Genomic DNA, 26,261 nt, shown 5'->3' with positions numbered 1-26,261 from the left:
ATTCCTCAGTTTTACAATATTTGACTGAGATGCTTGACAAGGGCCTATCCTTTTCTTCAATAAAAATCCATGCCTCTGCCATCTTGGCTCATCACAACACAGAGCCTCCCCTCTTTTCTCATCCTCTGCTTAAACAGTATCTTAGAGGGGCCAAAAATTTAAGGCCTCCCAGAAGATCACCAACTCCTGCATGGGGCCTCAATTTTGTGCTGGAAAAACTCACACTGCCTCCTTTTGAACCAGCAGCCACTGCAGATATAAAATTTTTATCTTGGAAAACAGCTTTTCTCTTGGCAGTCACTTCAGCTAGAAGGGTTTCAGAACTACAGGCTCTCATGGCAGTCGAGCCTTTTATTATATTTTACCCGGACAGGGTGTCCCTCAGGACCAATCCTTCTTTTATGCCTAAGGTGGTATCCAGTGTGGCTCTTACCAGTCTATTCACCTGCCAACATTTTACTCAAATCCGCAGAACAAGGGGGAGCGGATTCTGCATTCATTGGATGTACACAGACAACTAAGATTCTACTTAAACAGGACCAAATCTCTAAGAAAGTCTGAGCAACTACTGGTAGCATTTGCTGCAGGGTCAGCGGTGGAGGCTATATCAAAGCAGACTATCTCTACGTGGATAAGCCACTGCATTCGTTTCTGCTACTTGCACCATGGTAAACCTGTGCCCAAGGGGATCAGATCACATTCCACCAGGGCTGCCTCTACTTCAGCAGCTTTTCTCAGAGGGGTTCCAACCAAAGACATTCTAGAAGCTGCTACTTGGAGCTCTGTTCATACCTTCACAAAGCATTATCATTTGCCTCTCTTCTCCAAATCCAGGGCAGGCTTTGCCACTGTAGTTCTGCAGGGCCTTATAGCCGCTCCTAATGCTGTTTAGTTCCATCCTCCCATCCATAGCTTTGGGATTCTACCCAAATGTAATGACTGCAACAGTGAAACACGAAGAACATAGTACACTTACCATAAATGTAGACTTTCGAGTGTATTCACTGTTGCAGTCCGGGTTACCCACCCGCCATCCCCCTTTCTATACCTTTTCCTCCCTTCACTATCCACAAAAGCCTTTGTGGTGTATATGCTTTTATGTGAAGGTAAAGTTTATGTTTCTAAAGGTACATTTATATATATTTACTGTTTATATATATATATGTGCATATATATATATATATATATATATATATATATATATATATATATGTGTGTGTGTGTGTGTGTATATGTGTGTGTGTGTGTGTGTGTGTGTATATATATATATATATATATATATATATATATATATATATATATATATATATATAGCTTTTTCCAGCCCCTGGTATAAAAGCAGCTAAGCGTTAAGCCTTGATTTAGCTGAGCTGCCACTGTTGCACACTAGGGAAGTGCCGGTTAAGCAGGTTTAAACTATTCGGCTACCTAAAGTCCACTCTTCAAATTTTCCTTAAAACTACCTTCCTCGAACTATACTACTGATCAAATCAGCGTATCCTATAACTAAAAGATCAACTCTACTTGACTCCAAGTAGACTATTCTCTATCTATTAAACCTAGCACTTGCTCCTACAGTACTTATTACCTTGATACGGCACTCTTTGTCATAGATAGTACCCCAAAAAGGCAACCCCCATTTCTCGGTCACCCACGTCCCCGAATCTTTTTAAAGTTTTCGTCTACCCTTCTAGCATGTCGAGGGATCAGTTGCTAGTGTCCTCTCCTGCTCAGCTGGTGAACCTGGGAATATTGAGGCAATGTTTCAATTGCCTCATGTACACAGACAACCCTTTCCTCCTCCCACAAAACACAAATACATGCGAGAGATGCAACTATACGGCCAAACTGGAGGCTGAGCTCTCTCAACATAGGACTGGCAAGACCAGTCAGGAGGAGAAGGTTACCACACACACTATAGACCCAGTCTCACATAGTACCATTACAACCTCAAATCATACACATAAACACACAAAAACATACTCGGAGGCTCTGATCAAAAATCTACCAAAACAGCAGAGGCCACCAAAGCAGACACCCAAACAACCACCACCTCAGAACACAACACCCGCAACACATAGACCTCACAGTCAGAGTGTCAAACAGTCACAGCCCTTAAGGCCAAACACAATGCCAGACACACTAGTCATTGGTGACTCCATAGTCAGACACACTGATGTCCCGCTCACCAGACTGAGTAAGGAGAAGGTCACAGTAAGCTGCCTGTCGGGCGCTAGAATCCGCCACATAACTCAAGCACTCAGGTCTCTCAACAGCAGGTACAAATATGACTCGGTCATTGTCCACGCTGGTGTAAACGACCTGAGACGCACTCCTTGGACTACATGAAAAGAGACATTGAGGAGCTCTCTGATTATGTAGCCCAGGCAGGTATGACCCTGACCTTGAGCAGTATCCTACCTTCACCAAGAATGATGCCACAATACAGAGATAAGATGATCAGCTTTAACAATTGGCTTAAACACTGGTGTCATTCAAAGGGGATCCAGTATCTGTCTGCCTGGGATGACATGCTGGACAAGCCACGCTGCTTTGCAAGGGACGGCTTGCACCTGTCACCCTGGGATTCGGATATTGGCAAAGGCTCTTGCCACCCCATAGTGCCTTTTTAGGCAAGGCTCAAATTCTAAACCTACCACCCTAGAACACAAAAAGGAAAAAACTAAGGGTAATGCTGCTCAATGCCAGAAGTCTAAATCTCAAAATGCACGCACTCGAGGCCCTTCTCAGTATGGAGAACATCAATGTCTGTGCTGTGACAGAAACCTGGTTCAAGGCTCCTGAGAGCACCCCAGCTATCAGGTTTTACCTCATATCATGCGTTCCGGCCCCAAAATCCGGACAATACCAAGAAAGGAGGGGGGGGTATCCATATTCATCAAGGACACCCACACCTCAAGACTGGTGGCAACGCACGATGCATCGGAGACCATCCAGGTGCAATTAACCATAGGCAAGACTGCTCTGCAAATTGTAGCATGTTACAGGCCACCCTCACAAACTCAGGAAACTCACATGGCCTTCCTGAAAACACTAGAGGGATAAATGTATCACCAAACACCATCATACTAGGTGACTTCAGTTACCCTAATATAGACTGGGAACACTACTCAAGCCCAAACACGCTAGCCCAAAAGTTCCTGGAATTCATAAACTCAAATGCCATGGAACAACTAGTCACCATCCCCACAAGAGGAGATAACATACTTGATCTCATCATCACGAACATGGGAGCACAATGTTCAACACCGAAGTATACCCCTCACTGGTGAGATCAGATCACAAACTAATCTCGCTGGAGGTCCTCATCCCACCCCACCTGAAATAAAAAGACCACAGTAAAGAACTTCTCAAAAGCCGACTTCACACTTCTAAAGACTAGTGTGGTCTCCTTTCAGGCCCCGAGCCGGAAAACAATACTCAAGCCACTGAATCACTTACAAACGCCTTCTACCAGCACCTGCAGGACTGCATGGATAAGGCAATCCCAAGCAAAACAAAGACTCTTTGTACCAAAGGCAAGCGTCCAGTCTGGTGGACCCCAGCCATAAACAAACTCTACAACAAAAGGAGGAAGCTACTACAAGATAGAGCAAAATCCATAAAAGGTAAGACACCCTTGATCACTATAAGTAAAAACTAAGAGCTCTCATAAAATCATCCAAAGCAAATTTCGAGAGAAAAATAGCTAAAGACTCAAAAGACAATCATAAGGCCTTCTTTAGCTATGTTAGAAACCTAGGAGGAAACTCCCAGATATGCTCAGAACTAGTTCAAAATGATGTGAAGATTACTGATCCTACAGACATTGCCAACATACTGGCTGACAGGTTCAGTGCAAACTTCTCCCCCTCCCCAAAAGGAGAGATATCTATACCAAATGAGTGCAGCCCCAAACATCTCCAGCGCCCAAGTGAGAACTGCTCTCTCCAAAGCAATAAACACAGCATCCATGGGACCCGATGGTGTCCCCGGCTGTGTGCTCCACGAACTCAATGAGGAATTAAACCCACAGCTAGGACAGCTGTTTAATCAAAGTCTTACCTCTGGATACGCACTGCCCAGGAGTGGCGCACTGCAACTGTGGTCCCACTTCACAAAGGCGGTGCCTCCACAGACCCTGGAAATTACCGCCCATTAGCTTGACGAGCCTTATCTGCAAAGCCATGGAGAGGATCATAATGGACCTCATAAATAAAGACATAGGGAATTTGCAGACTTTGGATCCAACCCAGTTTGGCTTTGTCAAAGGCAGATCATGCCTTTTAAACTTGGTTGACTTTTGAAACAGTCACCAAAGCCATTGATAAGGAAAGGCAGTCCATACAGCCTACCTCGATCTGGCTAAGGCCTTCGATACAATACCCCACTCGGGTATCATTGAAAAACTCATCAGCTTAAATGTTAACCCATACATCACAAGATGGGTTGCAAACTGGCTGAGTGACAGAACCCACAGGGTCAGAGTTGCTGGCGCCATGTCAGACTCAAAGCCTGTCACAAGTGGTGTCCCACAGGGCTCAGTCCTGGGCCCACTCTTGTTTGGCATCTACTTTTCCAGTACAAGCAAACACAGGAGGGTTATGGCTGACAAAGTTTGCAGATGACTGCAAACTGGGCGCCATAGTAGAAAACACATCTGACACAGATATCCTTCAGAAGGGTCTCACAGAAACGGATAACTGGTGCCAGAGCCACGGCCTAAAGTTAAATGCCAAAAAATGCATAGTCATACCCTTCGGGAAAAACAAGGTTACCCCTAGCTACCAAATAGGTGGCAATCCACTGAGCACAGAAGAAGTTATCAGGGACCTGGGGACCCAGGTTGATAGTAGTCTGTCATTCGACACCCATGTAGCTAAAGTAGTTAGGAAGTCCTTCTACATTGCCCACCTTATCATGAAGGGATTCTCATCTAGATCAAGGGAGGTCATAGTCTCCCTTTACTCATCACTCATCAGACCAGTGATTGAGTACAATGCCCCATTCGAATGTATCTGACCCGACACTTGCAGCAGCTGGAGAGGCCACAAAAGTTCCTCACCAAAAGGATAAAGGGTCTCAAAATCTGTCCTATGCTGCCCGACTGAAAGAACTCCAGCTCTATTCAGTCGCACGCTTGCTCAGAGGTGACCTTTGCCTAACATACAAGGCCATGTCAAACCCAGATTTGATGAATATGCTTCACCTCAAAAATCTAGATCCATCAGAGCCACAAGGCGGAGACTTAAACCTCGACACGGCTATTAATAGGACGTGCTGGAGAGATAGATTCATCACCCAAAGACTCCCTATGCTGTGGAACAAAATCCCGGTACATGTGAGGCAGAGCACCTCGCTGGCCTTGTTCAAGAGAAATCTTGACCAATGGATGGGAGATCGCAGATATACCCCAGGAATTACCTCAGTGTCACTGCTCGACAGAGGCACAGCAAAATAATGGGTATAGTTCCCCATACTAAAGGGGTGGCGTAAGCCACAAAACAATGGGCTAGGCTTATAAATGCCCTCGGGCAGATAGCCTAGTATGAACCTATGAACCTATAAATAAAATTTTACTCCCCATTTTGGGGGGGGCGCCTGACATCTGGGGCAAGAAAAACTGAATAAAATGGCATTGGCTGCATGTTTTATACCCCTGACGTCCTGACGTCATGGAAGAGGAGACAGCAACCGACACAGGACCCAAGACTTTGTTATTCAGGCCGATTGAGGGCAACCTGCCAGCAGATTACCCCAAATGTAATGACTGCAACAGTGAATACACTCGAACATCTACATTTATGATAAGTGTACACAACTGGACTTTCCTGCAGCTCCTTCAGTGTTGCTGTAGGTCTCTTGGCAGCCTCCTTGACCAGTTTTTGTTTTGTCTTTTCATCAATTTTGGAGGGATGTCCAGTTCTTTGCAACATCACTGTTACCCCATATTTTCTACACTTTTTGATGACTGTCTTCACTGTGTTCCATGGTATATCCAATGCTGGGGAATTTTTTTTGTACCCTTCTCCTGACTGATACCTTTCAGTAATGAGATCCCTTTGATGCATCGTAATCTCTCTGCAAACCATGGCTTTTGCTGTAGCAGGCAACGGATTAAATTTCAGGAAAATCCTACTAGGACAGCTTAACTTTATTTGGGTTTAATTAGAGTCTCTTTAATTGATGGCAAGTGTGTACCCAAGAAGACTGAATGCTGTAATTAAATCAAAAGGTACCTCAACAAAATATTAGTTTAAGGGTGTGCACACTTACGACACCAGCTTATTGTACGTTTTTTATTTTTTATATTTTTCCCCTAACAGATTTGTTTGTTTTTCAGTTTAATTGTGCAGGTCATAGGTCACATTAAAGGTGGGAAAAGTTTAGAAATTATTTATTGTGGTTTCATCTTTTTATGTCACAAACACCTGGCATTTTAACAGGGGTGTGTAAACTTTTTATATTCACTGTATAAGTTCAACATGTTTGGGATATTTGTAAAACAGACTTGCTGTCCTTCATCATGAAACTAGGAGCCATGTGAAGCAGTACTTCAGACGTCTAGTATAACTTTCTTTAAATGGTAGTGATGGGTTCTATTCCATAATAAAGTGGACAATTGTGACAACTGGAATGCCTTTATATAAGCTTGTGTTTACTAACATTTGTGGGAAGGAGACAGAATTAACTTAAATGTCTTGTCCTTACTAATATATCTGCCCCACTGTAATCAGATAATGTTTTGCCATGGAGTAAAATGGTCCCATAATACAAAAGCAATGTAGTGATGATCGCCCATATTAGTATAGTAGCCTACAACAGATTCTTTATTAGTGGCTTAAACAATTGATGGTTAGCACATGGAAGTACAATTAAAGTGAAGAATTCTGGAATCTTTGGAGTACAGAGCTCATCCAGTGTTTGTATATGTGAAGGAATTGTGCTTATAACATAACAACTATCTTGTTGGTCATCTGCTACTATTACATTGATTTAATAATGTAATAGTAAGTGTCTGTCTGCCTTCTGTCCTTGAGGGAACAATCTTTGCCCAGAATGTCATTCATGCATTCATTCTTCTAGCAGACAAGGCAGGAAGCTGCAGATACCAGAAACTGCCAAGTTGCAGGTTCAAGGCTATTGCATTTATTCTCTTGCTTGCTATCTTCTCACTTTCCATGTCACCATGTCTGTGGTGACATCAGTACAGGGACATGCATGTTTGTATTGCAGATTTATTTTTGCCTCTCCCAGCTTATTATTTTTATGACCGCGCTCTCATCTGCTTTCTGGTGGTGGTGGGGTGTTGCTGCCAGGCTGTGTAAATCTAAAATGTTGCCACCAAAAAGAGAAAAAGTTGGCATTTGGTACTCTTCTTCCAGCTGGTTTTCCGACATCCAGGAATCTGTTTTATCTCAATTTCTGCCATTGCACAATGGAAATGCCACATCTGCATTTAAATATGCTACTTAAATTTGTCATTAGTGTACATGGAAAGTTTTTCTTGTGTTTTTCTGATGATGTTACACCCTCTACAGTCTCTAGGGCAGTATCTTTAGATGTTGATACCTGGGTTTCAGTCATGACAATCTACAGTGACTAAAAATGGAAGGGTTCTATTAAGTGAAAAGTTAAAATCCCTTCTGTGTTTATACTGTTATAACTTTATTTATTAGAGCATAATAATGCTTTTCTTAGGAAAGGTAATTGACATGCAAATTGCAAATCAAAAGATTAGAATATTTCTTTAGATACCTTATTATCAATGATTAATTGACTTCATGACATTATTATATCACATCTGAAACACACTTTTAGGAAAATTCTTAATTAAAGTGTGTATTTTGTTCTAGAAACAGAGCAGATTTTTTATGCCACATGAAGCCCTGTGAAACAAATGCATCTTTAACATCAGGAAAAGAATCTGGAAACTGGACTCTTGTGGATGAAGGTGGAGAAGAGGTGAGTTATACTGTACTAATTACTTTTTCTCATTTCTTGCATTTGAAATGGTAGATGTGTGCATGAAAACTAATATTTAGAATGTGCAAGCAGATATCTTGCAAATGTTCATGTGTCTGAAAAATTTCAAGAACCATGTAGTCAGCAAATGTTTCCCCACCAGCTTTGTGAGAATGAGTTTGTGTACATTTTGTAACTAGTATGTCCTGCTGGTGACACTGTAAGTGTGAATAGATACTGAAACTAGATTTGCACAAGAACAGTTGTAGCAATACAGATACAGTTAGTGTATGTATGTAGTTAAGAAGTAGTTACTAAGATGGCAGTAATGTGCAGATGCACTCTGGAGATATTACTAGGTAATCATAGTAATGTGATATAACTGAGAAAGTAAGGTAAAACTGAAATATCATGCCCATTATACAGTGTATATGCTTTAAAGGAAAATAGAGATATACTGGGATAAGACCACAATACTGGCTGAATTTACAACCCATACTAATCTCTCATGCACAGGCTACGGTATAGTATTGTTATAGCAGTACCTTAAGTACTGCAAATAAAAATAGAGTAATTCTTTTCTTTTGCAGGAAACCTTCTTATAGTCAATTAGAAGTAAGCATGCTGTGAGGAAGTCTGTGGAACTGGATTTATGGCATTTTATGTATGTATGTATGTATGTATTTATTTATTTATATTTATTTACCAGGGTCATGCACTGACCAGTACTGATCAATTTCAGGCTCAGCCTGGGTGAAATACAGAACACATTTTGCAAACATAAAATTCAGAAATGTAAGCAATAGTTCAGACTATTTACATAGAACAAACTGTTTGTATACATTCCAGTGAACAAGCACAGTGCAATGTATAGTCAAACAGAGTGTAATATACAATATATACATTACTTTCTAAAGTGGGTCATTCTTTCAGTGAGTCTTGAGAGAGAGGAGAATATACTCCGAAAGGAGGTAGGTTAGGTGATATATCCTGTGGTGAAACAAGTGCATTTGACTTGGATGAAGAAGTGATTTTTGAGTTGCATTCTGAATTTGGAATAGGTTCATAGGTGTGTGCTAGGCTAATGGCCCTGGAGCCTTTACAAGCCTAGCCCATAGGATTACCCTGGCATCGTGCCACCCGACCTTAGTTTCCAGTGCCTCTGCCGAGTAGAGCCACTGGAGTGATCCCCGGGGTGAATTTTCTATTTCCCATTCACTCATCAAGATTTCTTTTGAAGAGGGCCAGTGAGGTGCTCTGTTTGACATGTATGGGAAGTCTATTCCATAGCATGGGCAGTTTCTGGGTTATGAACTTGTCCCTCCAGCACATTCTGTTGATTGTGGTAATGAGGTTGAGGTCTCTGGAGTGTGTGGTGTGGAGGGATTGGGATTTCTTTAGATGTAGCATTTCTAACAGAGCTGGGTCAGACATGGCTTTATAAAGCAAGCAGAGATCACCTCTAAGTAGGAGATATGAGACAGAGAATAGTTGGAGTTTTCTGAGTCTGTTCATATAGGATAAGTGTTTAAGGCTTAGGATCCTCTTTGTGAGGTACTTTTGCGGCCTCTCCAGTGTTGCAGGTGTCTAGTGAGGTACATGCCAAATGGGGCAGTATACTCAATGATTGGCCTAATGAGGGAAGAGTAGAGGGAGACAATGACCTCTTTCTTCCTGGTTGCAAAACCCTTAGTAATGAGATGTGCCACACAGAAGGACTTTCTGACCACAGTGGTAGTGTGGTGGTCAAAAGAGAGGTTGTTGTCAACCTGTGTTCCCAGATCTCTATTAACACCTTCTGTGTTCAGTGGACTACCATCGATGTGGTTGTTCATGGGAACTGGGTTTTTCCCAAAGGGGATGACGACACATGTTTTGGCCATGGTTCTGACACCAGTCGTTGGTCTCAGTGAGGCCTTTCTGTAGGATGTCAGCATCTCTTGGGGAGTTAATAATGGCACCCAAATGGCAATCTTCTGTGAACTTTGTCAGCCAGAGTCCCTTCATGTTGGACTGGACTTTTGAGAAGTAGATACCAAACAGGAGAAGACCCAGGAAAGATTACTGCCGGACTCCACTCGTGACTAGTCAGCAGTATGACTTGGAGTCAGCTGCTTTCACACTGTGGGCTCTATCTGTGAGCCAGTTTGCAACCCACCTAGTGATATAGGGGTCGATGCCTAGCTTAGTGAGTTTTTCTTTGATCCCTGAGTGGGGAATGGTATCAAAGGCCTTGGCCAGATCAAGGTAGGCTGTGTAAACCACCCTGCCTTCATCCACAGCTCTGGTGACTGACTCAAAGAGGTCGACCAAGTTGAGCAGGCATGATCTACCCTTCACAAAACCAAACTGTGTGGGATCCAGAGTTTGGAAATTTCCTATATCCTTGTTTATTAGGTCCATAATGATGCATTCCATAGCTTTGCATATCAGACTCATCAGGTTAATGGGCCAATAATTCCCAGGGTCTGTAGTCGCTCCTCCATTGTGGAGAGGGATGACTGTAGCAGTGTGCTGTTCGGTAGGGACAAAGCCTGAGGTGAGGCTGTGATTGAACAGGGCACAAAGGTGAGGTGCCAGTTCACTCTGCAGTTCATGTAGAACACATCCAGGGATATTGTCAGGTCCCATAGTGGCTGTATTCTTGGCCTTGGACAGTGCTGTTTTAATCTATGCAGCAGTAATAATGGGTGCCTGGCAATCTACTGGTATTGTGATTGATCCTTTGGGGTGGGGGGAGAGAGGAAAAGTTGGCATTGAATTGTCGGCCAGTATATTGGCAATATCTGTTGGCTCAGTATAGGAGGTACCATTGTGCAGTAGCTCAGAGCAAATCTGGGTATTACTGTGGAGGCTCTTTACATAAATATAGAAAGCCTTGTGGTTGTCTTTACTGTCTGCTGCAATTCTGTTTTCATAGCTAGCTTTAGAGGATTTGATGAGGGATCGCAACGTTTTGTTGAGGCTGATGAGGGATAAGGGAGTTTTTTCAGTCTTGGGACTTCACCTTATTCCGCATCAGTTTCCTCCTTCTGTTGTTGAGTTTGTTTATGGCAGGGGACAACCAGATTGGTCTCCTTTTTTTTTTGAGGAGAGCATCTTGGTTCTATTGAGTATGGCGAAATCCATGCATTTGTGTACGTGTTCGTACAGTGCATTGGTGTATGATTCAGCAGTCATGCAACCATTCCCAATTTGCATAGGTGCTTTGAAGTTAGCCACCTCTGTTCTTAGGAGCCCAAAGTTAGCTTTGGAGAAGTTTTTCATGGTGGTTACCTTTGCCGGGGTGGGGTTGGGTGGGAGGGATGTGGATTTCCAAAGGGATTAGTTTGTGGTCGGATCTAACCAGGGAAGAGTTGACTATTGATGTAGAGCAACGGTCGAAGATGTTAGTAATGACCAGGTCAAGGATGTTGCTACCTCTAGTGGGGATATAAACGAGCTGGTCCAGGGCATTGAAATTAATGAATTCCAGGAAACTTTGGGCAAGTGTATAGGTACATGAGTAGTTTTCCCAGTTAATGGAGGGGTAGTTGGTTCATAGGTTCATAGGTTGGTACTAGGCTATCAGCCCTAGGGCCTAGCCATAACAATTCCCTGGCTATTTCTTCCCACATTATTTACTTTCCCTAGTTGATTTCCCTAATGTTGATGAGGAGCTTGCCAAAGAGTAGTCACCTGAGCAGAGACAGCATGTGCAGTGCTGTGGAGTTTGTTTCTAAAGGTAATGAGAGCTGGTGTGGCTTGGAGTAATGTCTCTGGTTGTATGAGGAGAATGTTCTTCGTGTTTCACTGTTGCAGTCATTACATTTGGGTAATCTGCTGGCAGGTTGCCCTCAGTCGGCCTGAATAACAAAGTCTTGGGTCCTGCATTGGTTGCTGTCTCCTCTTCCATGAGGTCAGGTCGTCAGGGGTATGAAACATGCAGCTGACGCCATTTTAATCAGTCTTTCTTGCCGCGCGGTGCCCGAAGCAGAAGCAGTTCGCAAGTGCCGGTCAGCCGACTCTTGAAATTTTCGTTTTCAAGTTTCAGAACCAAAGTCTTCAAACTAAAGCTAAGTACCACATTGGGGAAACTTTTTCTTGCTTCTTACCGATGTCAGTAAAAGTTAATAATTGTATTACTTGTGGGAAGCAAATACCTCATAAGGATTTTTATTTGTACTGTATTCCTTGCCTAGGCCCTGACCACAACGTGCCTTGCTGTCAGTTTTGTGCTAAATTTAACCAATGCACTATTAAGTTTCGGTATATTTTTGCTTCTAAATACTTTGGTTCAAGATTTAACTATCCTGAAATGTCATTGGTTAGCAATCTGACTACTGGAATTCACAAAAAAACGCAAAGAAAAAGACAAAGACAGACCGTTGGGGTCCAAAACGGATGACAAAGCTTCTCATAAGCCAGTCACCGGTTCGCCGGTACTCAGTGAGGCACTTTTGCAGCCCCTGATGCCCACTACTTTTGATTCGCAGGACTCTACCAAGACCCATTCGGTGTCTGGTATGCCATGAGATTCTCCAAGTATTTAACCTGCATATGTCTCTCCCTTGGATGGGTCCGGAGCCGCTGAACAGGCACCGGCTTCTGAGGGTGTTTTCAAGCCTAAAGATTTGTATATTAAACCAACGCCATCATCAAAAACAAGGCCAAAACCAACTTCTATGTCTAAAAAAATGATGCGTGAGCCATGTGCTCAGGCCCCTATGCCTAAAAAGTAAATGATCAAAATGGCTGAGAATTTAATTACCTTGATCAGGGGTTCCCAACCCCCTCCTGCTAAGAGGCCTAAGCAAGGCACTGATTATGAATCTTCAGATCAGGTTTCCATTTCTTCTGATTCCTCTTCTGAAGAGGAATTTTCTATTCCCCCTTATGAGGACTCTGATGCAAAAGAATCCATCCCTGCTGCTTCTCCTCCTGAAGATTTTTCTTTTGGAGAGACTTTGCATACCTTAAGGAAACATTTTCATTGGGAGAGTCAGAATCCAAAAAGAGGCTTCGGGATTTTCTTCTTCTTCCTCAGCATAGGCCTTTGGCTATACCTCCTGTTTTAGACATTGTTGATGATGTTTTCTCAGAATCCAGCATGGCTCCTGATTCTCTGCCTCCGGCTCCTAGTAAGCCAGACATATATTACAGGGTTCCTGACTCCCACAAGTTTCTTTTCAAAAATCCTATTGCTGACCCTGAAACAATTTCTCAGGGTCCCAAGGGTGTTAAGGCTTCTACTGCTAAAAATCCTACCCCTTCTGATGTAGACTCCAGGGTGCTAGATAGATGGGGTAAGAAGGTTTATACATCTGCAACCCTGGCAATCAGGGCTTTAAACTGTCAATTTCATATGCTTAAATATCAACAGCATGTCATGGGCTTACTGAAACAGAAAATGATGTTGATTTCTGATTGTGTGGAAAATAGAGTTACAGGATTTATTGCATTCAGCTGAACAAGTTGGAAAGTATACTTTGCAATGTGGTTTTGATTTCTTGGAGGCCTCTTGCAGGGCTGCCGTAACTGGATCCGTGATAAGAAGGCATGCTTGGCTCAAGCAGCAAAATCTGCCTGATCATGTTAAAGCTAAATTGTTGGATGCTCCTTTACAGCAGGACAGTCTGTTTGGTAATAAGGCAGAAGAAGTTTTGAAAAAGATGGAAGACAAAGCTAAATCTATGCAAACTGTAAAAGATTTCTTGCAAGTGCAGCCACCCAGGTTCAGTAGGCACTGGCCTACTAAGAATTGGTCCTTTCCAGTACCCAACAGAGCTGCTCAGGTCAATCTCAGACACTGCAAAGGCTCCAGGTTTCAGTCACAAGGATCTTACAGGCAAAATAATGGGGTGCCTCGACCTCCAAATCACTAAGTAGCAAAGCACTACCCTACGGTAAACAGTCTCAATGACTTTCCTCTGCCATTTCCAAGCACTTATCTTTTGGCAGCCCCTTTTGGGGGAAACTAGCACTTCATGCTCAAAACTGGCATCTAATTACCCAGGACAAGTGGGTCTTAAATATAGTATCCCAAGGATACAGATTTCATTTCCACATGTTGCCAATTCCAAACGGATGGCCAGATCTTCCTCCAAATCAGTGGGCAGAGGCCCAGAAACAAGTCATGTCCCTCATGGATATGGGGGCTATTCAACCAGTACCAGAAAAGGAAAAAGGAAAAGGTTTTTATTCAAGACTTTTCCTGGTACCCAGAAAAGACAAATCATGACGTCCAATTCTGGACTTATCCATTCTAAATACTTTCCTGGACATTCCAAAATTCAAGATGCTGACTTTACAACAGCTACTGCCTATGCTAGGCAAGATTGCTTGGTTGATAACTCTAGACTTAAAAGAGGCTTACCTGCATATCCCAATCAGGGAATCTTGCAGAAGATACCCCTGCTTCAAAGCAGGCTATTTGCATTACCAGTTCTCTGCACTGCCCTTTGGCATATCTACTGCGCCCCAGGGTCTTCACAAAGTGCCTGGCACCAGTTATTGCATTTTGCAGACAAAGAAACATTCAAATTTATCCTTATCTGGACGATTGTCTAATTCATGCAGAAGACAAGGACACTCTTCTACAACATGTGGCATTTGTAAAAAGGCTTCTAACATGCCCCTTCCCTTTTTAATCCTTTTTCCATAGCATAAACAAAAAGAAATCACAACTGGTACCCTCTCAAATAATTACATTCCTGGGTGCAAGCTTGAATACAACTGCCCAGGTGGCTTACCTCACGCCAGACAAACAAATTCAATTGATAACATACTTCAAACAAGTGGCCACAAAACCCAGCTATCTGCAAGACAAATTCTGCAGGCTTTGGGGTTCATGGCATCCTGCATTCTACTAAGACTGCATATGAGGAAACTTCAGTGGTACCCAAAAAGCTTATGGAGTAACATTTTCACAGCCTGGAAACAATGATTCCGCTCATTCCTTGCTTGCAACAGGAGTTCCTTTGGTGGGCAGAGGCCTGTCACCAAAACAAGGGACTGTCATTCATTCTACCCCCTGCCACCCAAACCCTGACTACAGACGCATCAGACTATGCTTGGGGGCCCATCTGGCAGGGAGATGCATTCAGGGTGAATGGAGCCCAAATCAAATGCACCTACATATCAACCAGAAAGAGATGCTAGCTGTACAGAATGCTCTGTCAGCCTTCAAGGACTTCCTTCATCCAGGACAACTACTGATAAAGACGGACAACACCACAGTTATGTGGTACATAAACAGGCAGGGGGGGGTACCCACTCCTACCCCATTTGCAGACTAGCCATGGCCTTGCGGAACACAGCCCTGACTTACCAAATACATTTACAAGCTCACTTCCTGCCAGGAAAGAAAAATACTCTGGCAGACGACCTAAGCAGAAATCTTATGGACTCACACGAATGGAAACTGGATCCACAAATCTTCAGCATGTTGACACGAAAATGGGGGAGCCCAGGCCTAGATCTTTTTGCCTCTCCCCAAAACTATCAAGTTAGACAAATTCTGCACAAGAATTCATCACCAAAAAGCTTGGAAAGGGGATGCTCTATGTCAAAGGAAAAAACTTCAAAGACCAATTCACGTAAGGTTCAAACAAGGCACCCTTTATTAACTTGCAGCAAGGAGACAAAGCATGCTGGCATAATGGTTTGTCTGAACATTAATGATTAGTATGGTATTTTTATACAGTTCTTTCCATGTCACACAGAAATGTTACTTCTATTGCTGGTGTAGTTAGACACAGCTTTCTGTATTGTTCTACAGAAAATGTTACTAGACTAATTGCTGACTAGTTGAGAATAACTGCTGATTTACAAAACATCTGAGAAAAACAACCTGGCCTTGGGGCTTATTTTAGCCCATCGCAAACTTTCAATTCTTCAATTGTGCAGTTCTAATATATGTGTTGCATTTTGCCTAGATTCAAGGTACATTTCTAGCTTAGGTACAAGTAATGCTGACTACGGTTTATACTTTCAAGCATCCATTGTGTTCTTTATCAAAGCTTCGAGCAGCTGTGTACTTTCTCATGGCATAAGCAGAAAATCAATAACTCTTTGTTAAGTCTCATGACACTAGTAGAAATGAATTACTTCTTGTTATTTGCTGACATTAGCAGAAAATAGAATGCTTCTTGTTAAGTTTCTAATAGCTGTGCAGATTCATGCAGTGTGAACAGAATAAACGTATTAACCCTTTTAAACCTCGAATGCACTAAGCATGCATATTACTAACACTCTATCCTTCAGCTGGAAAAACCTATCAGTCTATGCTTTTCCCCCTCTGCCTCTGCTCTCCAAGGTTTTACTAAAAGTCAGACAGGAAAAACCAAAAATGATTTTGATTGCTTCAGACTGGCCTTGCCAACACTGGTACCCGCTTCTAAGGAATATGTCACACCTTCCTCTGTGGTACTTGCCTCAGACACCTCATCTATTGTCTCAGCAGAACTATCAAATTCTGCACACTCTGCTCCAAACTCTGAATCTTGCAGCATGGCTAATCAACTAATTTCACCAATCACATCTGTCAGTAAACCTGTGATGGATGTCATTTTGGAAGCTAGAAGGCCTAGTACTAGAAAATCTTATGCTGATAAATGGAAGAGATTCTGTGCCTGGAACCAAGCACAAGGAATAAACACAGCAATGCCCAATACATATTTAACTGAGATGCTTCACAAGGGCCTATCTTTTTCTTCTATAAAAATCCATGCCTCTGTCATCTCGGCTCATTACAACACAGAGCCTCCTCTCTTTTCTCATCCCCTGCTAAAGCAGTACCTCAGAGAGGCCAAAAATTTTACCTCCCAGGAGAGCACCGACTCCTGCATGGGACCTCAATTTTGTGCTGGAAAATCTCACCCTACCTCCTTTTGAACCAGCTGCTACAGCAGACATAACATTTCTTTCCTGGAAGACAGCCTTTCTTTTAGCAATCACTTCATCTAGAAGAATTTCGGAACTAGAGGCTCTCATGGCAGTGGAGCCTTTCATTATCTTTTATCTGGACAGGATGGCCCTCAGGACCAATCCTTCTTTTATGCCTAAGGTGGTATCCAGTGTGGCTCTTAACCAGACCATTCATCTGCCAACTTTTTTCCCAAATCCGCAGAACAAGGGGGAGCAGATTCTGTATTCATTGGATGTACACAGACAACTAAGATTCTACTTAAACAGGACAAAATCTCTAAGAAAGTCTGAGCAACTACTGGTGGCATTTGCTGCAAGGGCAGAGGGGAAGGCTGTCTCAAAGCAGACTATTTCAAAATGGATAAGCCGTTGTATTTGTTTCTACTACATGCAGCGTGGTAAACCTGTCCCCAAGGGGATCAGATCCCATTCCACCAGGGCTGCATCTACTTCTGCAGCTTTTCTCAGAGGGGTTCCTACCAGAGACATTCTAGAAGCTGCTACTTGGAGCTCATTTCATACATTCACAAAACATTACCATTTACCTCTCTTTTCTAAATCCAGAGCAGGTTTTGCCACTGCTGTCCTGCAGGGCCTTATAGCTACTCCTAATGCTGTATAATTCCATCCTCCCATCCATAGCTTTGGGAATCTACCCAAATGTAATGACTGCAACAGTGAAACACGAAGAACATAGTACAGTTGTGTACACGTACCATAAATGTAGATATTCGAGTGTATTCACTTTTGCAGTCCGGGGTACCCTCCCGCTAGCCACCTTTCTTCTCTATTATTATACCTCTTCTTCCCTTCACTATGCTCAAAAGCCTTTTTGGTGTATTTGCTTTTAGTTGGAGGTAATTGCTCCCCATTTGGGGGGGGCACCTGACATCTGGGGCAAGAAAAACTGATTAAAATGGTGTTCGCCTCATGTTTTATACCCCTGACGACCTGACGTCATGGAAGAGGAGACAGCAACCGACGCAGGACCCAAGACTTTGTTATTCAGGCCGACTGAGAGCAACCTGCCAGCAGATTACCCAAATGTAATGACTGCAACAGTGAATACACTTGAACATCTACATTTATGATAAGTGTACACAACTGTACTTTTTTTCTTCAAGTCTAACTTCAAGGGAGTAAATGTGTGGAATTTGAGTAGTTTATAAAACTGGGATACTAAAATTAGGTTAGATTGTTTGCTTGAAAAGTAATACTGGTAAATGCTTTAGACAGTCTGAATTCAGAACAGTAGGTTTACTATTTTTTAGTCTGCTCATATATTTTGCTGCCACTATGGTTACACTTAGTTGAGTACTTGTTGAGGTGTAAATGAAAGCCCATGCAGTAAAATGGCTGGTTCATCTTATATAACCATGGATGCTAGAGGACCATTGCCACAAAGCCTCACTATCACTGTAGATGCCATTAATGAAATCCTGCAGCTGTGTCAGCTGAGTTTGTCATCACAAACATCTGACTGCAGGAAAAACAGTTGAAAATAAAAGTAGGACATATACTTCAGGAATTAGAACAGCTTGCAACAGAGATAGGGGTGCTGGAAGCTGTTGAAGGTTGGGGGGGGCAGACGGAAGGCAAACGGGACACTTAGTGATTTAAAAGGGGAATTTTATTTTAGCTTTCTACTGCCATAACAGAAGCATATCTGTGACATGTGCATAGTGTAAATATGAGTTACATTTGGAATGACTGCACCAAAATTTCATAAAAACATGCAGACTGAAGCTAATATCGCACCTGCATGGTGTATGATCGGAGCAGCCATATAATCAAAAGTTAGAGAAAAAAATACAGCAGTGCTATAACACGTAATGTTAAGCTGTCTCTCTCGCCTTCATTCTTGCTGGTTGGGTTCGGAGCCAATCTTCGTCTCCGACTCAGCCTTTTTTAAAGCTCGAGAGCTACTTACTGGCTCGAGGCCTCCCTATATCCCACAATGCCTGGCACTAGATCCCCAGATCTCGTTTGCCGCTTCAGCTACGAGGTTGCGCTTTACTGGCTCAGGTCGTATTCTTCTTTTTGTAATATTAGCAGTTAAATTTTTAGTGTATATTTCAAGCCTTTCTTTTGTTTAAGTATTCCTGTGTTTCTGCCCTTTAGGAAACTCGTTTTACTTAGAGAGTTTCTCCCCTACCCCCTCTATCTCCCTAAGTAGGCCATTTAAATTAGAGGCTATCCCCTTCCCTTTTTAATCCTTTTTCCAGTAGGAAGTAGTGTTTAGCCTTTGTAGTTTAAGATAAAATTCTCTTAGTTTTATTAATTTTTTGTGTGAAGGTGTGGGACTAGTGTGTGTGTGTGACTGTGTGTGTTTCTTTGCACTAGTCTAACATTCCTCTATTGGTATCCCTTTTTCTTAAGGTATCAGGATTCAAGAAGTGTGACTCGTGCTGTCAGAAAATGTCTCTGACAGACGGTCACACTTCTTGTGTTTATTGTTTGGGTGCCTTACACCTGCAGGACCCTTGCTCAGTATGTCATGCCTTTAGTCCGAGAGTCCTGCAGGAGCATAGGAACAAGTTGATTCTCAGGGGGTTACTAAAACCCAAGGGGTCTCCGGCGAAGTCTCAGCCAGCGAAAACCCCTAAGCCCACCAAGCCGTCGGCTCCCAGTACGGAGCCGTCGCCAGGTGGAGCGTCTGCTTCCATTTCGGTTCCATCCGGAACTGAAGTATCTAAATCTCAGTCGGCTCCGACCTTGGTGTTGGAGCCGTCAGGGAGCCATTAGCGATCTAGGTCGCCTTCCCTAGAGTCGATTTGCTCGACTCCAGGGTCGCCTTTGCCACAGTCTGAATGGACCCATCGGTCCCACTCTTCTCGGTCCTCGAGGCTATCCGATCATGACTTGGAGAGAGTGGTTAGTAGACTCCTCAATTCGCAGGCCCTGGCTAAAATGTTAGCTAGCCCTCCTCATCAGGCTGTGGCTGTTCTTGAAGTAGTTCCTCCTCCGACTCCTCCTGTCAGTTCAGAGCCGGAGCTTGTTGGGCCTCGGATCTTGGAAACATCGGCGCCGATGCTTCCCCTTTCAGCTCCGTCATCTGCTCCGATTTCTTCAATGCTTCCGTCCTTGGAGGGATCTGGGTGCTGGGACTTCCTCGTCGGCTCCGAGTGGGCGAATGGCATTGGACCCTTGTCCGACCCCATTCTCCCTCTCAGAGCCTCGACGCAGGTAAGCTTGGCTCCTACATCGGCCTCGGAGACGTCCCTTTTGGTGCCGGAGAGGATTCCTGTCTCTTCGGAGCGGGGGTCCCTCTTCATTGCCGGACAGGGGTGCCTTCGAGGTCATGAGGAGTGTGCTGACTTCTGAGTCTGCACCTCGATCAGCCCCTTCAGCTCCTTCCCCCAGGGTGCCTGCTTCGGTCTCTGCCCCTCCTCCAGACCCTAAGCGAGGGGATCAAACGCTCCAGGTCACCCCACTGGGTGTATCTTCCTCTTCCGAGGCCTCCCCTGAGATTTCAGAGGAGCCCCCTCGAAAGAGGAAATGTAAGAGGAAACATGTTGACTCCCCCGAGTCTGTCACGTCAGATACTGACTTGGAGGATTCGGAAGGGTCCCCAAGATCCCCCTCTGAGGATGTCTCTTTCTCAGACATCCTTGAGATCCTTAAGCAGAGGGGGAACTGGACTGCCCTTAACCCTTCTGAGGATGAGTCGGTATACTTGGATGCGTTTGGTTCTCGCCCCTTCACCTCCTGGGTGTCTCCGCCTTTCGATCCATTGATGGAAGTAGTGGCTCGGAAGGCATGGTCAGCCCCGGACACAATGGAACCAACCCCCCACAGGCCCACTAAGTTTATTACGGCCCGTGAAGATAAACAGTTTTTGATAAAGGGTGTCCCCGTTGATGCCATGGTGGTAGCAGCTGTCACGAAAAAGGAGTTGGCTGACACTTCTGTACCTGTCCACCCCCCCTAATAAAGAGTCTAGGACGATGGACAGATACGGGAATTGGATGTTTTCCTCAGCGACCTTCTCCATGCAGTCGCTGAATTACTTGTGCCACTTCACCAGTCTTCAGAGGGATCTCCTCAAGGAGCTAGGAGATACCCTGCAAGATCCATCAGCTGTGGGGGCTCAAGACAAGATTAAATCCCAGCTGGCGACTCTTAATTCAATCGTCAACTCCTCCATGCAGCTCATTTCGTATGCGGCTGATGGGGCGAGTAGGGCTACAGGCACAGGCGTGGCTTTGAGAAGACATGCCTGGATGCGGTTATGTAACTTCGCTGATCCCTTCAAGGCATCTTTCACCATCACCCCTTTTGATGGTTCGGCTCTGTTTGGACCTCAGGTGAAAGATACCCTTACCAGGTGTGAGCAGGAAGGCAAGACTCTCTCTGCCGTGGGAGTCTGTTTTTCCACTCCCTCTAGACCATACCCTAAAGGTCAGAAGAGTTTAAAGATGTGGTTCCGGAAACCCCAGGGAACCGTGCCTGACACACGTGGTGAGTTTCCCACCAGAGGCAGAGGAGGGAATAACAGTAGACGCCGCCCGCGGGGCAGAGGGGGTCCGCGGAATCATGGCAGCAGAGAATCCTTCTCTGACAAGCCCTTCCAGCACCCCTGAGGGGCTGCCCGGCTGTCCACCTTCGGAGGAAGTCGGGGGAAGGTTGTCTCTGTACCCAGAAGCCGGGTGTCTCATCACTCGAGACAGATGGGTACGGTCTATCATATCCGGAGGTTACAATATCCCTTTTGTCCACACCCCTTACAGTCAAACAACTCCCATCCCAGATGTTCCACCCAGTCTAAGGGATCAGGCAGTACAAGAAATTTCAAAACTGCTAAAAAAATGGGCTATCCAACAAGTCCCAGCAAACCAGCAAGGATCCGGAATGTGCTCAAAGTTCTTTTTGGTACCAAAAAAGGCAGGGGACTCGAGACCCATTTTGGATCTCAGCAGACTAAACAAGTCTGTTCAAAGAACGAAGTTCCGGATGGTCACGCTTCAGTCCATTCTACCCTTTTTGGGTCCGAACAATTGGATGTGCTCCATAGATCTTCAGGATGGGTACTACCACATCAAAATGGACAGGCGTTCCAGAAAGTTTCTCCGCTTCCAGCTGGGAGCCAGTCATTACCAATTCAGAGCCCTGCCCTTTGGTCTCACCACAGCCCCCAGGGTGTTCACGAAATGCATGGCAGTGGTTACCGCTCACCTGAGACGGCAAAGATTCCATCTGTTTCCATATCTAGACGACTGGCTCCTTACTGCTACCACCAGGCATCAATTGCTGAGAGCCAGGGATTATACCATCCAAACCTGCTCCAACCTAGGTATCTCAATAAATTTCTAAAAGTCTGCATTGTCGCTTTGTCAGTCTTTAACCTTTATAGGCGCAAGATGAAATACGAAAGATCTGTCCGCAAGACTTCCAGTAGACAGAGTGGCAGACATTCGCCAACACGTACAGGTATTATTAGGATGCAGAAAGATTCAGGCCAGATTCGTCCTAAAAACCTTGGGTCTCATGGCAGCAGCGATCATTTTAGTTCCCCTGGCTCGCTTTCACATGAGGTTTCTCCAGTGGATGCTTTTCACCCAATGGTCCTTTCAACAACTCCCTTTGTCACACAAGATATTAATCACACAGTTGTGCAAAGACCACTTGGCTTGGTAGATGGTCTCCTCATCAGTACCCCAGGGCAGACCATTTGTCCTTCCTCCTCCCGTTGCCACGGTGACCACAGATGCCTCCCTGATTGGGTGGGGGGGGGCATTTTCAGGGCAGGACTGTCCAGGGCACCTGGCAACCCCACGAGTACCACTTGCACATAAATGTCTTGGAGATGAGGGCAGTGCTTTTAGGGTTGCAAGCTCTTCAGAACTCTCTACCCACTGGGACCATTGCAATTCAGACAGACAATATGTCTGTAGTATGGTACATCAACAAGCAGGGCGGAACCAAGTCATATCCCTTATGTCGAGAAGCACTCAGACTATGGCAGTGGGCGATCTCCTCTCAACGGTTTCTGACAGCAACGCACATCCCTGGGAAGTCCAATGTCATAGCGGACAGACTAAGCAGAGCTATTCTCATGCCTCACGAGTGGTCTCTCAATCGGACTGTAGCGGACAAAATCTTCCGCAAATGGGTTCGGCCTTGCTGCGACCTTTTCGCAACTCCTCTCAACAGCAAGTGCGACAATTTCTTCACTCTCTTCCCGGACACTCCCCCAGAGACGCTCTAGTTCACGATTGGCCCCAGGGACTTCTGTATGCATTCCCACCCTTTCCCCTAATTCCCAAACTAATTCAGAAAGCTACCGTGCTGGGTTGCAGGATGATCCTCATTGCCCCCTACTGGCCTCAACAAATCTGGATGTCCTTCAAGGATGCATCTGCAGTCATAACATATGGGTTGTCCTGCCTCAGGCAGCCCTTCGGTCGGCCGGATTCCAAAGTCTGGGTCTGGCCTCGGCTGATGTCGCACTTCACCCGACGTCATAGCTCCTGGGGTATAAAGGCATCAGCCGACGCCATTTTCCTCAGGCTTTCTTGCCGCGCGGTGCCCGAAGCAGAAGCTGTTCGCAAGTGCCGGTCGGTCAGATCCAGAGATTTCAGCTACCGAAGACTTCTAAAAAAGCTAAGTACCCCGTTGGGGACTCTTTCTTGCCTCAGCCGATGTCAGACAAAGTAAATAATTGTTTAACTTGTGGGAAACAAATGCCTCATAAGGATTTCCACTCTTACTGCCTTCCTTGCTTAGGCACAGACCACGACGTATCAGCTTGTTTAGCCTGTGCTTCTTTCAACCGACGGACACTTAGACATCGGTCGGAGTTTGCTGAAGAGATTTTTGGTCCCGCTTTTGCATATAAAATGCCGTCAGAGACTCCGACTACACATTTAGCCAAAAAACGCAAGGAAAAGGACCGACACTTGCGGCCCGCGGTTTCGGCTGAAACCACGGTTAGGCCTACCGTGAGTGTCTCGGTTTCGGCTGAAACCGAGTCCTCGGTTCTTCCTTCGGCCGAAAGCATGCCTCCGACAACCGAGGCCTCAGAGGCCCCGGCAGAGTCGGCTACAGAAATTCCTACCGAAGAAGCAGGCACACAAGAATTGTCCGACACCATTCCATTGGACATCTCTACTCCTGCACGTGGGGAAGCTAGACCCCCTGCTTCTATGTCTATTAAGGCCTTCTCCAGGGCTAAAGCAGCTAAACTTTCCAAGGCCTTACCTACAAAAGCTCCCTCTCACAGACCTTCCTCAAGTTCTCAGATTCTTAGCCTTGCTGAGGACCTTATTTCTCTGATCAGGGGATCCCAACCTCACCCAGACAGGGCCTCACAACCCCCTCCTGAAAAAAGGCCTAGGACTGAACCCCCTGAACCTCTCTCCTCTGACTATTCCTCGGATGGATCAGATTTATCAGACCATCAGGAAGGGCCATACTCACCTTATGAGGATTCGGATGCAGAAGACTCCATTCCTTCTGCCTCCCCCCTAGAAGAATTTTCATTTGGGGAAACTCTACACTCAATGAGGGAACACTTCCAATGGCAGGGTCAGGATTTTTCTGATTCTAGGAAAAGGCTAAGGACTTTTTTACACTTACCACAGCATAGGCCTTTAGCCATACCACCTGTACTATAAGTTGTTGATGATGCATACAATGATGCCAGTTCTGCCCCTGATTCTCTTCCCCAGGCCCCTGCCAAACCTGACAGATATTACAGGGTCCCGGATTCTCAATTCCACTTGTATAAGGCCCATGCTGCAGACCCAGAAACCATTTCTCAGGGCCCTAAGGGTGTTGCAGCCGCCTTTGCCAAAAACCCCCTACCCTCTGAAAGAGAATCAAGAGCATTAGAGAGATGGTGTAAAAAAGTTTATACATCTGCTACTCTTTCTGCCAGGTCTTTAAACTGTCAATTTCACATGATACAGTACCAGGAATTTTTGTTAGATCAGCTGAATAAAAAGCTTTCCTCTCCTGAACCTTTAGACCGTAAGTCCCTTCAGGATTTGGTACACAACTCTCAGCAGGTCAGTAATCATTTCTTAAAATGTGGCTATGATGCACTGGAGGCTTCATTTAGATCAGCTATGACTGGAGCAGTGATTCGAAGGCATGCCTGGCTAAAAGAGCAATCCTTGCCAGACCATGTTAAGTCAAAACTCCTACATGCCCCTATGGAGAAACAAAGATTATTTGGCTCCCCTGCACAGGAGGTTCTAAAGAAAGTGGAAGAAAAAGCAAAATCTGTGCAAACAGTCAAGGATTTTCTGCAGGTCCAACCTCCGAGGTTCAGCAGATATTGGCCTTCAAAGAATTGGTCCTTTCTAGACACCTCCAGAGCACAGAGAGGCAGAAATAGACGCCCAAGAGGCAGAGGTCAATCAAGGGGTGCCTACAGGGGTCGTCAGTGGCAACCTGCCAACCAGAGGAGTACCACCACAGCTGCGACTGCAACCACTTCCACAGGACAGACACAATGACTTGGCTCTGATTCCACCTACCAGGGAAAACTGGAAGCGCCCTTGGGCGGAAAAGTAGCTTTATTTTCAAAAAACTGGCATTGCATTACAGGAGACAAATGGACTTTGCAAACAATAGACAAAGGCTACAGGTTTCACTTCCACACTTTACCAAAAAAGAGAGGAATGCCAAACCTTCCACCAAGCCAGAAGTCAGAGGCTCTAAAACAAATCATCAATTACTAAGGATGAGAGCAATAGAAAAGGTACCATCTATGGAACAAGGCCAAGGCTTTTACTCCAGACTATTCCTTGTACCAAGAAAAGAAACTCAATGGAGGCCTATTCTCGACTTGTCCGCACTGAACACATATCTCATTGTACCAAAATTCAAGATGCTGACCCTACAGCAACTTCTTCCCATGTTGGGCAAGGAGTCTTGGCTGGTGACTCTAGATCTCAAGGAGGCATACCTGCACGTCCCTATACGACCAGATTGCAGAAGACACCTCAGATTTCTTGCAGGATCAGAGCATTATCAATTCTCAGCATTGCCCTTTGGCTTATCTACTGCACCCAGAGTATTCACGAAATGCCTGGCATCAGTAATTGCACATTGCAGGCTTCAGGGAATCCAAATCTACCCATACCTGGACGACTGCCTAATACAAGCGGACAACAAGACAAAAATAATAAAGGATTTGGCCTATGTCATACAACTACTGCAAGCCTTGGGATACACAGTCAACATACAGAAGTCAAGACTAGTGCCGTCCCAAAGGATAACATTTTTGGGTGCAGAACTGGACACAATAACTCAGATGGCTTTTCTCACAGAAGAAAAACAAAAGCAACTACCAGTCTACTTCATGACATTGACAAGACAAACTCTGCTTACTGCAAGGAAAGTCCTGCAAGCCCTGGGTTACATGGCATCCTGCATAATCT

The 26,261-nt window shown here is 44.7% G+C and overlaps 1 protein-coding gene across 2 annotated transcripts in view; it reads left to right on the top strand.

Annotated features, from left to right (window-relative positions):
* Positions 1-26,261, top strand: part of EPG5 (ectopic P-granules autophagy protein 5 homolog) — a 2,535,958-nt gene that overhangs the window by 330,165 nt on the left and 2,179,532 nt on the right. For both annotated transcript variants that reach the window (XM_044078183.1, XR_006365599.1), the window contains exon 7: positions 7,857-7,965. In XM_044078183.1, the coding sequence (XP_043934118.1) occupies positions 7,857-7,965 (109 nt within the window). The remainder of the gene's footprint in view (positions 1-7,856; positions 7,966-26,261) is intronic.

This window comes from Protopterus annectens, chromosome 1.part1, assembly GCF_019279795.1.
Source record: "Protopterus annectens isolate FY-2018-M chromosome 1.part1, PAN1.0, whole genome shotgun sequence".
NCBI classification, from domain to species: domain Eukaryota; kingdom Metazoa; phylum Chordata; order Ceratodontiformes; family Protopteridae; genus Protopterus; species Protopterus annectens.
The sequence above is the reverse complement of the archived record's forward strand: the minus strand, read 5'-3'. Positions and strand labels throughout refer to the sequence as shown.